The sequence below is a fragment of the Ambystoma mexicanum genome, chromosome 4q (genome assembly GCF_040938575.1).
Source record: "Ambystoma mexicanum isolate Mex_15411 chromosome 4q, UKY_AmexF1_1, whole genome shotgun sequence".
Taxonomy (NCBI): domain Eukaryota; kingdom Metazoa; phylum Chordata; class Amphibia; order Caudata; family Ambystomatidae; genus Ambystoma; species Ambystoma mexicanum.
Genome location: NC_090928.1, coordinates 519,662,487 through 519,675,849, shown reverse-complemented (window position 1 = coordinate 519,675,849; position 13,363 = coordinate 519,662,487). Strand labels below are relative to the sequence as shown.

General features: G+C 44.9%; 1 protein-coding gene across 4 annotated transcripts in view; it reads right to left on the bottom strand.

Moving 5' to 3' along the window:
- The window catches only part of RALGAPA2 (Ral GTPase activating protein catalytic subunit alpha 2), a 3,672,963-nt gene that overhangs the window by 2,321,158 nt on the left and 1,338,442 nt on the right, over positions 1-13,363 (bottom strand). For 3 of the 4 annotated variants that reach the window (XM_069608069.1, XM_069608070.1, XM_069608072.1), the window contains exons 16-17: positions 2,045-2,209; positions 1,343-1,483 (exon numbers count right to left, since the gene is read on the bottom strand). In XM_069608069.1, the coding sequence (XP_069464170.1) occupies positions 1,343-1,483; positions 2,045-2,209 (306 nt within the window). The remainder of the gene's footprint in view (positions 1-1,342; positions 1,484-2,044; positions 2,210-13,363) is intronic. The other variant, XM_069608071.1, reaches the window with a different exon arrangement.

The window sequence follows — 13,363 nt, the reverse complement described above, 5'->3', positions numbered from 1 at the left end:
GAGAGTGGGCATATTGAAGAAAGCCTGAATCCAACAAAGTACTTGTGAGGCACTACCCCAACTCCATTTAACATACTAACAACTGGACAGCTAGGCAGGCCTTGTGGGAGTTTAGTCAGTATTTAGGGAGTCATCCACAGTATAAGAAAGTAATTAGATAGCAGGGGGTCAACATTAGGAAGCACTAACCAGGGGTTATGGATGCCTTGGTTAGGGAGGAGGGTCATAACAAGGCAAGGGGGACCAACAAACAAAAAAATAACCATCTCAAAAACTCTTAGTGATTTCTGCATCATCTGTGACACTTGTCTGCTCTGCATTTTTATTGCAATGAGCCTTTACATCCCCAGTTTGCTTGCCTTGTATTCCCACTTGGGCTATTAGTAACCGAGTGTCCTTCCACGTCCTGACCTGCACCTCTGTGTATTGCTTTGAACAGAGATTGCATCATATTGTCAAGGAAACGATCACTCCCCCCTTCAGCTGTCATAATTTTGGTCGATAGCGTCTTGCAATGTATAAGTATGCGGATTGTCTAGTACATGGCTCTCCTTCCCTTCTTTTTATCCATCTTGGTCAGATATTGCTTTCTGCCTCCTTGTCAAATTATTACTCTTGCCTACACTTGTACGTTCATTCTTGTTCTCTCTCCTGCTCTATGCACTTCACTTTTCATACCCAGCCAGGATTCTGCCTTTAATGCACAACAGCAGTTCCATAAAGAGTCAACCATGTTTCGTGACAAACATTTCCTTGGGGCTACATAGTTCAAAAGAAGGCAATGTAAAATTGGTTTCATAGCATGAGTAAAATCACATTATTCTGATAGCAGCCATTGACATTTCAGTGCTGGGTCCTGCTGGCATGGATTTGCAGGTCTCCCAGTGGCAGCCTAGCGGACGCTTTAAGACTTTTCTTCATTACAGTGAATACATGTTGGATCACGAGGCAGCAACATGTGATACCAAACATGTATTGACTCAGGAACTACTGCAACACGAACTGTCTATTTGAATATTATGCCAGTAATAAACGGAAAAAAAGTTAAACAATTGAAAAAAGGAAAGAAAGATAAGGCAACCTGATGTACAAAGAGTGCTTTCTCAAAATGTTGTGGCTGTGGGGAGGATGCAATTCCAAATCATCATCAAGTTGTTTTCTTGTCGTCGCTGGCATCAGCGAAGTTATTCTTAAATGTGTAGTAGCACGTTTTGTAATACTAATGAGCTTAAAAGCAAGTAGAGGTAGTCTAGCAAATTATGAAACTGCGTCCTAATTGGATAGTATAAGAAGATCTACTGACAGCAGGTAAACATGCAAGAATAGTAAAGAAGTACAATACCTGAGAGTCTGTGAGAGCAAGAAGAGTAAGAGATACCAGGTAAGACAGAGTTCACAGTGTGAAGCAGAAGAGGGACACTTTTAGCAGCTGGCAAAGCCTCACAAAGATGCACACAGTTGGTGATAGACTGGCTTCGCTTAGCTTCCAGGAAAAGAGAAAGCAAAAACGACATCAGAAGAAAATTAGAAATGCAGCAATCTGATCTGGAATCTCAAATCAGTACAACACATCTAGATGTAAAATGCCTACACTTCTCAAATCAGGTTTGCTCAACAGAAATTAAGCATGCAGATTTTCCAAAAATAAAACAGACGAAAATGCATTTTCTACCTCGGCCAATCACACACGGCCTGTTCTTTATCGATTAAGCCTTTGACACTGAAACCACTGGAGGGTTGCTCTTATGATACGCTAAAGATGTCTCACCACCCACACATCGTAATGTTATTGCTAGATGCTTTCCACACATGTATTTAGACACAGTCTGCTGGGCCACTGACAACTTTTAGAAAGATATTACCCAAAGCAGCATGACCCATCAACCATCCGAGAAGAAAAATCTTGGTAAAATAAGTAAGCACAAAAGCATTAGTTTAGAGGCGTCATGCTCCAAGAATGAAACAGTACCTGAACTTGGAAGGGTGTTGAATGAGGCAGCATGTGCCGAGAGCTAGTGAGGTCTTGCCTCATTTGATTCCTCACCTGTTGCTTTCTGACGGACCATGCTTCTTGCTTTTTCGACTCCTGGAGCCCCAGTCGTTGTGGCACTCCTGAACCTCATCGGCTCCACAGCATCCTGCTGACTCTTCCAGCTGAGAGAGAAGGACCTACCAACCGCAGATCCCTTTTGAGAATCTTGAGTTGATCCTGTGGATACAAACCAGAAACAAAACATGAAAAGGTATCGGGCTTTTTTGCAGGAGGTTAATATAAAAAGAATATAGAGAAACTATCCAATTAAGCTTTTGGAATTTTCTAAAATTCATCACTGGGCTTGATAACAGAGACGATTCAGCACAATGTTACTTGCAGTTCAGAAGAATCCAGGGTCGGACTGGGACTTTTCAAAAATGTTTAAGTACCACCAGGCAGAGGCGTTGCTGGGGGGGGGGGCTAAGGGGGCTATAGCCCGTGGTCTTTTGGTTGCAGCCCCGGATAGAATCTCAAGAGCTACAGCCAACAGGCTAGCTAGCCCCCTGTCCCAACAGTTCCAACATCATCATAGCCCCGGGTCTTTTCCAGACCTAGCAACACCCCTGCCACCAGGTGACGCATTTCTACTGGGAAACATGTGCGACACAATATAAAACATGCTGGGCCTGCTTTTCGCTCTGACCATTGAACCAATGGCGGAATTCATACGTCAGAACCACTCACACAGAGGTCTTAGGATGACCGGCCCCCCTCAGATAATATCACTTTACGCGGACGACACTTTACTATATGTCCGCGACCCCAAAGAAAATGTGCAACACATCATGTCGGACATGCATGAATTCTCAGAATACTCGGGATATAGAATTAATGTACCGAAGTCCGAAATATTTCCCCTTACTGACGGCACGGGAGACCTAGCTGAAATAGAGGGATTTAGACCTGCCCCAACCAAGGTACACTACCTAGGGATAATGGTCGCCAGAGATAAAACCCTGCTATATACACACAATCATGGGGAACTGTTGTCAGCTTTTGCGACCAAATTCCAGATGTGGGCTAGCCTTCCGCTATCCCTGTATGGCAGAGTTGCGCTACTCAAAATGGTGGTCCTCCCCAAGCTCCTATATTACTTCAATAACATCCCACTTTGGCCTGGTAAACCCTTCTTCTCGAAACTTAAATCACTCGCCTCCTCGTTTATCTGGAATGGGAAAACTGCCAGGATGGGTTGGGATAAGATGGTTGAGCCTTTTGTGCAGGGAGGCATTGCGGCTCCAGACTTTGAGCTTTATTATTTATGCGCGCAAGCTCAATTTGCAAAGCATTGATTCGACCCAGAGGACACTGTCCCCCACATGTTGATTGAAAATCACTGTTCGCCCAAACATACGCTCAGTCCTTCTTAACCCAAGCTATGGGGACATATGCCCGTTCGATCCGGTATACACGACCACTCATGCTTGGGCCAGAATTTACAAGAGGCTAGGACTGGAATCCCCCTATGACCCGGAAGTCCCCCTGTGGGACTTCTCCAGCATTTCCCCCACATTTGATCGAGCCCTCCAGCAATCCTGGGACCCTAACAAGCTTTTCACGCTACGCGACATGTTCCCTGATGTTGATTTCTGTGACCTCACGGGCTTTACTGAAGCGGTGGGGAGGGGCCAGCTTAAACGCCTTCAATACTACAGGATGAGGGCTGCTTTCTCGGCGAAGTGGCCGACATTTCCGCAGGAACCCCAGTCCCATGCATGCATTAGGTCAATAGTGTCTATGGACGGTCATGGCAAGGGGGTCTCTATGCTATATTCATTGGTGCAGACCCATTCACCATCGCGCAACACGATGAGAGAAATCTGGGAGCGAGACGTGGGCACGGTATTGTCAGCTTACTCGATCAGTGTCCATGAATGCTGGGCTCCGGCTGATTCAGTTCAAAGTTTTAAACCAATTACACTATTCCCCTGCCAGATTAGCTAAATTTGTGGAAAATTGCACAGGTGCCGGTCCCAAATGTGACGCCCCCAATGCGGGGCCTTATCATATGTACTGGTCATGTCTGTTGATTGTGGAGTTCTGGAAGGAAGTCGCGAGGCTCCTTGAAGATATCACAGCCATCCCGGCGACTCCCTCCCGCCTGAAATACTTGTTGGGCGATATAGGCAAGGTAAAGGAAACCACGAGGCGACTATTTAACATCTCTTGCATTGTTGCCAAACACTGTATTCTTAAATGTTGGAAGTCCTCCACCGCCCCAACCAGAACCACTTTCTAAAAAGACTTTTGTATGGTAAATGACGATGAGGAACTACTTGTATTGTCGGTTCCGTCACCATGTCGCCCCAAGGATATTTGGTCATTGCTACGCTTTTACCTGTGCGACCTGGACTCGGACCCTGATGCAACACCCGGGTCCTCGCCTTGATCTGCAATGTCTACTTCTCTTGTACTGGCTGCTCTCATGTCCGAAAACTGTGATGTCTTCCTCTTCCCCTCCTCCCTTAACATGAAGGCTGTAAAATAATTAAGCTATGTTTTGATATGTTTGTGTTGTATCTTGCTGCTGACCTACTCTCTCAATAAAAATGTTTAAAAAAAAAACATGCTGGGCCTGTAACTTTAGTTACAACAACCAGATGTACAGTGTTCCACGTCATTGAAGTGGCCCAGAAAACAAGCCTACATTAACCAGTCTTGCTTGCCCCTCGAGCACTGCCCAATGATCCAGTCCGAGGTTCGAAGTGTCAGTTCCCTTTGTTGATATATTGCAGTTTGTTTTACTATTAAAATAAGGTTTTTTAATTTTTTTTATTAATACTTGAATTTAATCATAAAATAATGATTTTTACAAGGTTAAGAAAACCGAAAAGAGACGCCCAGACTCGTCCTCTTGAGGTAGCTACTTCGTTTGTTGGTCCACTGGCTAAATATCCATACAGTCTAGCCACAAATTTATGTGGTTTCTTAGACTGGGCCATTTTCCAGCATCTCGTTTGTGGATTGAATTGTCGTTTTTAATGCCAGATCTATAAGTTTCAACGCAGCTATGGTCCATCTTCTGGTTTCCCCAGATATCAGTCTGTTCCAAATGGACTCCAAGTCTGCCGTTCGAGGATCAATAAGTAATGGTGCCAAGTAGATATGACAATTCTGGATTGTCTCTGGGCACATCAGCACAAGATGTTTGAGTGTTTCTGGGGAGTCATGTTTTTTGCACAGACGGCATCCAGTTTCAGGCGATGCTGATCTGATTGATGTAATTTCTCGTGTTAGGAGCAAATTAAGTCTAGCTTTCATGAATAGGGTCCGCAATACTTTATTAGGGAACTTAATGCAGTAATTTTGCGGTTCTTTGACTTTGTTAAAAGTCAAAGGAAGGTGCGTCAGCAGTTTGTTTGCACTTGCTTTCTCGATAGTGGCAATCCAGTTATTCAATTCCAAATATTTCAATTTATTTCTTACAAAAGCCTAACTTTTCCAAAGAAAACAGATTCACACACAGAACCAAATACTTAGTATTTGGCTGTCTATGGAAGACTAAAAATAGCTATCCAGGAGTGATGTCACGGGCTTATATTTTGCATCTCAAAAGAAATGCATCTATCTCGAGCGCTATACAACAGCAGTCTCGCATTTGTATACTGTATTTTTTGTTTGGGCTATTAGGTGGGGCTGAAAGAGCTACCAATGTGCCCAATCTATTGTCATGGGAAGTGAAAACGGGAGAGTGAGATGCGAGTAGAGACACAACCTGTGAGGGGTGTTTGGTTATTTGTACGACCATTCCCACCCAGTACCTGTCGCTCTATGCCCAAAACACATCAAGCTGGGATCTCTGCGTGTATCTGTGTGCTTTCTGAACAGCCTTCTGAAAGGTAATGGTTTAATTGCAGCTATAGCCAGCTAAACCTGGTCCCCATTAAATAAAACAGTCCTAACTACGTGAGCATCATAACATTGAATTATAAGCAGTATGCGTGTCCTTCCATCGGTTCTTTACACTGAATTCCTGCTATAAACAAGTATTGGTAAAGCCAACAGTTTTGGCTGGCTGTTGCATAGGCATGGGGTAGGCGTTTACCACACACCAGACTGTCTCTTGCGGTTTACATAAAATGTTTTAGTGTCATGCAAGCCAATGCTTTTCATTTGATTGGCTTCAAACGGATCGAAGGCTGTACATTCATTTACATGGGTTTTGGGAAGAGCTACGTTTGTGTGCATGAATATATGATTACATTGTGTAGATGTGTCCAAATGTATGTATTCACAAATATTAGACATTTGTTTCCTGTGTCTTGTATTACTTGTCTGCCTATCAGAATGGCTCCTGCTCATAATGATGGCCCTCCCCTGCACCCTTTGACTTCACACATGGCATCCCTACCACCAGTTGTTGCAGGCATATTGAGCTGTATAGTGGGGGTTGATGGAGAAAATGGCTAGGCAATCAAGCTGTGGCTATGTTTGATATTTTAATGTGGCATTTTCAGAATGGATCAGCAAGAAAGTCAACCGCAAGGATCGACAGAAGAAGCCAAAACCTGATCGGGCGTGCATGCAACAAATCACCAAATCTGCTAGGCACGTGTAATTCACTCCGGTGGACACTGGCCGCAGGCATTGCTACCCGCACACATTAGTATACAGCAAGGACTATGAAGAATTCGGTAGTGCTGGTCACATAATTCTTTGCCTACTTACACCAGACTACCCATCAAAACCTCTGACATCAGTAGGCAGCGAAAACCTATGACAAATTCGGGCACGCCAAACACATAGCAAGTCTCTAGCACTCACACCGACTCCTCTCAGCACCCTTCCGCACGCCTGACCTCATGGGTTGCTCTCTACCGGAGCTTGGCCAGCCCTACTAAGCCTTATTTGGCCAAATGCACAGACGCATTCTAATCTTACTCTGATCTCCAACATTCTGGACTACGGTCCTCCGAGGGTGCTCCAACCACTGGCGCACTGAGATTATAATAATGGCAAAAGGTGCTATATAAATGACTACAATACAATAGTATGACTTTTATATACCATCAAAGAGAGCCAAAGCCACATTTCCAAGGCAGTAACAGTTGAAAGCTTGCAATGTTGGGCAACATATTTTTCCCAATTTCATTTTTTCTGCTGCTTAGTTTTCTGATGAAGTGGCATTAAGATGTGCCTGTCCTCCATCATAAGGACTCCCTTTCACACGATGCAGTAACATTTTTGAAGTCGCTGTATTTGGTGCTGCCCATTCTGTGCACAGGCCTTGCCCCACTTCGCCCATTTTTATTATTGTATTTATTCAGTATGGACCTAGTTTCGGGGAAGCAACAAATCGCTTAGGATCATAGGCTGAAATTACAGAGTAAGGGAAGCAGAGATACAAGGGAGTGGGGAGCTAACAGGGGGAGGTCAGACAATTTGACAGCAAGGGACCAACAAGCAACTACGGGAGAAAACAGGAGAGCAGATCGCCCATGTGTTGGGTTGGAGCCATTCCTTGAAGAGTATGGGGGGGGGGTTGAGTGCCTTCCTGAAATATAGAAGCAAAAGGGATGAGTCTTGCGTTTACGGGAAGGAGGTTCAGGATTCAGGGGGGTGTAGACCAAGAGACCAAGAAGTCCTGTCTTCTGGATCTTTTCTTCCTGCAATATTGGAGTTGAAGTCTGCACATGTCGTTACGTTTGGGGGATTGTAGGCCTCTGGACATGCTTATCAACGAAGCAGCTTTCAGACTTAAAGCGATAGCCTTGTAGATGATGCAACAGAATTTGAAGGTGATACATGCTTGCAGCGGTAGCCAGTGCAGTTTGATGACGGCAAGGAGGATATGGTTGAATTTACAAGGTCCTTTGATGTGTTGTGTTGCACCATGTAGGACACATCTCGGGGGTGCCAGGGTGGTCACCAGAAGACCGTCCACACTTGCATTGCCACCATCCAAGTGGTAGAGGACCAAGCTTTGGACAGCAGACCTGAAGTAGTACCATGTCATTTGTGTCTTACTTACTATGTGCTCCATAAAGGAGAGGCATCTGTTGATGTAGAGTCCAAAGGACTTGGCACAGGTGATCAGCTGGGGTGTGAAGCCGTTGAGGTTCATAGGGGAGAGGCCAGGTCTGGATGTCAGGGTGTTCAATGTTGTTGGTCAGCAGTAGGAATCTGGACTTGAAGGGGTTGAACTTGAGGTAAGCACCAAATATCTAGGACTGCATCAACGTGAGGCAAGCTGCGAGCCTGTGGATACCTTTGATGGAGGATATCTTGAGTCTGAGCAGCATGTAAACTGCATTTTGGTGAATGTGGATATTGTGTGAGGAGCCAGGAAGGTTCCGATCAGTTCCATGTGAACGTTGAAGATCAAGAGGTAAAGGATGGATCCTTCTGGGACGCCAAAGGATATGGGTAGAGTTGGTGATCTGGAAGAATCCATTTGGATGAAATGGTGGCGGTTAACAAGGTAGGATTTGAACCAGCTGAAGATGTCTCACTAATCCCCATTAGGTGATATAGAATGTCAGTGGATGTCTGGTGGTCTCCTGTATTGAACGCTGCTGAGATGTCGAGAGAACCACGAAGCACAGATGGGCCATAGTCGAAGACGTAAAGGGCATCATGAATCATCTTGATGGCCATTTCCATGTTGCATCTGGGTTTGAAGACAGACTGGTATAACTGAAGGAGACAGTTGGTGCTGTTGTGTTGGAGGAGTTGCTCAACTAGTGCTTTCTCAAGGATCTTATCTTGGAAGGAAAGATGGGTGAAGGGGAGGTAGTTGCCAACATCATCAGTGTTAAGTGTTGGTTTCTTGAGAAGCAGGAGGAATTGTTTGGTGTCGAGGGGAAGGTGCCTTGAGTGAGGGAACTGCTGATGAATGCCAGGTAATTGGCTGTTTAATATGCATGTTTTTGTTTGAATAATTTATGCAGAAAATGGTATTTCTTGCATGAAAACTGGCATTTTATATTAAAACCACCAACTGATTGCCTTAAAGAATAGCTACTTTTACAGTGCATTCTGTAAGCTGAACTAATTTTTTAAAATTAAATTGTAAATAAATTGCAGTCTGTATCATTATGTTTTCTAGGGTCTCTATTTCATTTGAATTTCTGTAAAAACGGCACATTCGTAGGGTTCTATCAATGTTCAACCGCACAATTGCATGCTGTGTGTCCCTCAATTGGGCCTCCAAATCCTTTTCCATTGTCACACGTTGTTTCTCCCGCTAAGCTCATAGTGCAATGCGTTCCCCTCATATTACTGCTTTAAAGGCATCCCAAATCCCCTCAAGGAGGCATCTTGATTGTCATTAGTAGAGAAATACCCAACTGTTTTGTCCCCAATTCCCTCTGTCATCACCTCTTCGTTCAACAATTCCCCCGGAAACGGCCAAGCCCACAGCCCACTTTGCGGCCCTCTATCCATAATTGTCACTCACAGGGGGGCATGGTCAGACAAGGCCATTGACCCCCAGCTCTACATACCTCCCCTCTTCCATCATCCTAGCAGTTACCCTCACAATCTATTCTTGACATGGATTGATAGACACGTGAAAATCAAGTATAATCCCTATCATCTCCCCTCATAGTCCGCCAGGAGTCTCATAAGGTCAATGTGTCAAAACTTCCCTACAATGCCGATAACAGAGGCGATGAACCCCTCCCAGCACTCGCACTTCTATCTTTAATGGGGTCCCATGCCAAATTGAAATCACCCGTAAATAAAATCTCCGCAATTGTGAAACCCAATTTTATTGCCACCTCCCGCAAGAAGCTTTCCGGCCCTGTATTGGGTGCATATACGGTCGCCATGGTGACCAGTCTGTGTTCCAGCTACACTATTACGAAGAGATATTGCCCCTCCCCATCTGCTTAGGTCCGTGCGACTTTAGCCCTTAAGGTATCTCTAAACCCTATCAGGACCCCTGAGGTTTTCCCTATTGATGTAGATTGATAAGTCTGGGAAAATTGCCTCCACCTCATAGCTGCTTTGTCAGCTTTCTTTATGTGCGTTTCCTGAGGCATAACAACATCTGCTGTTTCCATTCTCACTAGGGCTTTCACTTTTTTATGCTTCACAGGGGATTGAAACCCCTCACATTATGACAAAACTTTGAATGTAAATCATCATAAAACACCATCCAACACCATCTGCATTAATCCCTTCTCCCCTACATGTTTCAACCCTCTCCTGCCTTTGCCCCCTGATCCCTGCCCCCCCCATTCCCCAACTTCCCAATCCAATACCCCCCAACAAACCATCTCAGGGACAGGCCGAAGATCCTACGATACCCTCCGGGACCATCCCCAAAGCTTTGGCCCAAGAAGAAACCTGAGGTAACCCCTGCTGGGAAGTATCCCAACACCTCCCACTAATTCCAAGACAGTACTCTCCCAGCTCTCCACTCCGGGCTAAAAAATCAGTCTCAAACCCCTCATTATTCTAATCTCCCTTCACCTTTACTTATCTTCCCCTCCCTTCTATCTAGAAGACACCTTCCGCCACTCCCTTCGCTCCCCCTTCTGCCCTCTCCCCAACAGACACTTCAGTTTTGCCCCCCTGCGACCCATCCTTCCATGCACCTTAGACCAGTTCCACTGTCTCTGCCCACGCAGGGATGAGGGCCTCGATCGGCACTCTGCATGGGTTTCTCCTTCTTCCAGGTTCAGTAGCGACAGGCCCTCTGTACATGTTGTAATACGATGCTGTTCACCCTCCAAGCTTAACAGCAGCCCAAAAGGAAAAGTCCAGTTATATGGTATTTGCTTTGCAATAAGAACCTGTGTCATCTGACCCATATCCCTCCTCTTTTGCAATGCAACCATATCCAGGTCCTGGAACAGCTGTACTTGTTCCCCCCCTTCCCTGTAACATTCCCTTTGGTCCTTGCTGCCTGCAAAATGTTCTCCTTTATGCTATACAACGAGAGGACTACCAATGCATCTCTCGGTCTTGCTCCCGGCTTGCTTCTCCTGGGCCCCACTCTAAGCACCCGCTCAATGCCGATATCTTCTGGTTGTGTGTCCATCAACAGATTCCCGAAGCATTGTCGAATAGTGCTCTTTAGATCTGTGTCCAGTATTAATTCACTCAGACCTTTCACACGAATATTAGATCAGCATGAACGATTCTCAAAATCTGCTGCCTGCTTTCTCACAAAAGATTCTAAAAGCTAGAGACACCATCCTAAATTGTAAAGTTATAGACACTACTCCTACCTACAACATGGCTGGTCCAGAAATCAAAATACCCAGATTTCAGTTTACACCAATTTCACTAGAAATCATGCTAAATACCCTCTGCTCTATAAACTGTACTTCATGCAGTCTACACCGAAAACATATTACCCCCCCCAAATTCATACTAGATAACGCAGGAATCTTCGCACCTTTCCTTTGTCGCATGACAAACTCATCATTTAGAGACCAAAAAGTTCCTACTGATATAAAAACAGTTACAGTCACACCATTGGTGAAAAAGCCTGGTCTAGACCAACAAAATAAGGCTAATCACAGGCCTATCACGAATTGCAATTTCTTGTTAAAGATTCTCGATAAAATAGCTACGCACCAGCTCCAAGAGTATGTCGACAAACATGACTTACTACACTCACAGCAATCAGGTTTTAGAAGTGCACACAGCACAGAATCTGCGCTACTTGATCTCCAGACCAAAATGCTGAGTATCCTTGACAAAGGAAAGGCAGGCCTGCTTATACTTTTAGACCTCTCTGCAGCGTTTGACTTATTAGGCCATGGGAAGCTCTGAGAGGCCCTAAACAAAGCGGGAAACTGCTCAGAGGATGCCATTGAATGGAGATCTTCCTTCTTAGAGGACAGAAATTCTAAAATCACCTGGGGTGGATACTCCACTAGCTCCAATCCTGTGGACTGTGGCGTCCCTCAGGGAGCTAGTTTCTCCCCTCTCCTTTTCAACTTATACATTCGCTGTCTCGGCACCCTCCTCTTACAGTTGGGGGCTTACTTCACTAACTTCGCAGATGACACACAATTGATCCTGGAACTCTGTGGAGACCACACTGCAGATAACAGACTTTCAGCCATTTATAACATCATTGAGAGTTGGATGAAAGCTCACTGGATGTGTTTAAACGGATCCAAAACAGAACTTATGACATTTGGATCCACAAAAGCCCTATAAAATCTAGGCCCAGCCTATTCCACATTCAACATAAAAGACTCCAACATCACAGTTACAAACAAGGTTAAAACACTCGGCATATACCTGCAATCCTCATTAGGATCAGAGGCACAAGTCTGGTACCTAAAAAGAAATTGCCAGTATTATCAAGAGAATATAACACCGCACCAGGCCATTTCTTAACGCCAAAAATAGCGCCACCATCGCTAGAGCCACCATCCTGTCATGACTCGATTATGGTAATGCATTAATGTTGGGATCTAGCAACAGCTGCATTAAGCAATGCCAAATAATCCAAAATAATGCAGCTAGATCCATCACCGGGAAACCCATGCGCAACCACATAACCCAAGATAGAAGGGAATAGTTTCTTTCCTGTAACTCCATTTCTCCAGCATTGGTATCTTTCATGGATTCATATGCTTAGAATATTCCCAGTCTGTCGATGGGGAATATTCTAAGCATGTGAATCCATGAAAGATACCAATGCTGGAGAATTGGCCTTCATTGGCTCGCCATAGAGGAGCGCATCAAATTCAAATCCTCGACATTGGTCCACAGAGGAATTCAAATGGTACGAAACAAGCTGAAGCTTAAGATCAGCTAAACAAGGGCTTCTCAATTCCGGCCATGCCAGAATAAAAGCCACCGGCCTAGGGAGGGCTTTTCCCACCAAAGCCATTGCACTCTGGAACGAGCTTCCCAGCAACCTTATACTAGAAATTAATTCCCTTTCCTTTAGAAAGGAGCTGAAAACATTACTTTTTCGTTTTTTCGATAAGCGGACACATATTCAGCTCCGGACTCATATCGAGTCCTTCTGCTCCCTGTTTTATGTAGTCCCGTGATTTCCTCAGTCTTCGTGTTTTTGTCACGCCCTGATGCTTGCGAGCTGCAACGCGTTATAAATATATAAATAAAATAAATAAATCCAGGTTGTGGGAGACCCTAGCCAGTTGATCCATTAGTGAACTGTTCTGACGTACCTTCTCTGACACCTCCACCAGCCCCTGTTCTGCCACATCCACTCTCAATGTCTTCACTTCTCCTTTGACTTCTGCCAGGGAGGTTCTGAATTCATCCTGCAGCGGTGTAAATTGCTCCTGAAACGTATTAGTTATTCTCCCCTCCGTGTCATTTAGGCATTCCTTTAGGTCCTCCGTGCTAAATGCCATCTCCGCACACTCTTGGGAGACCCCTTCTCTT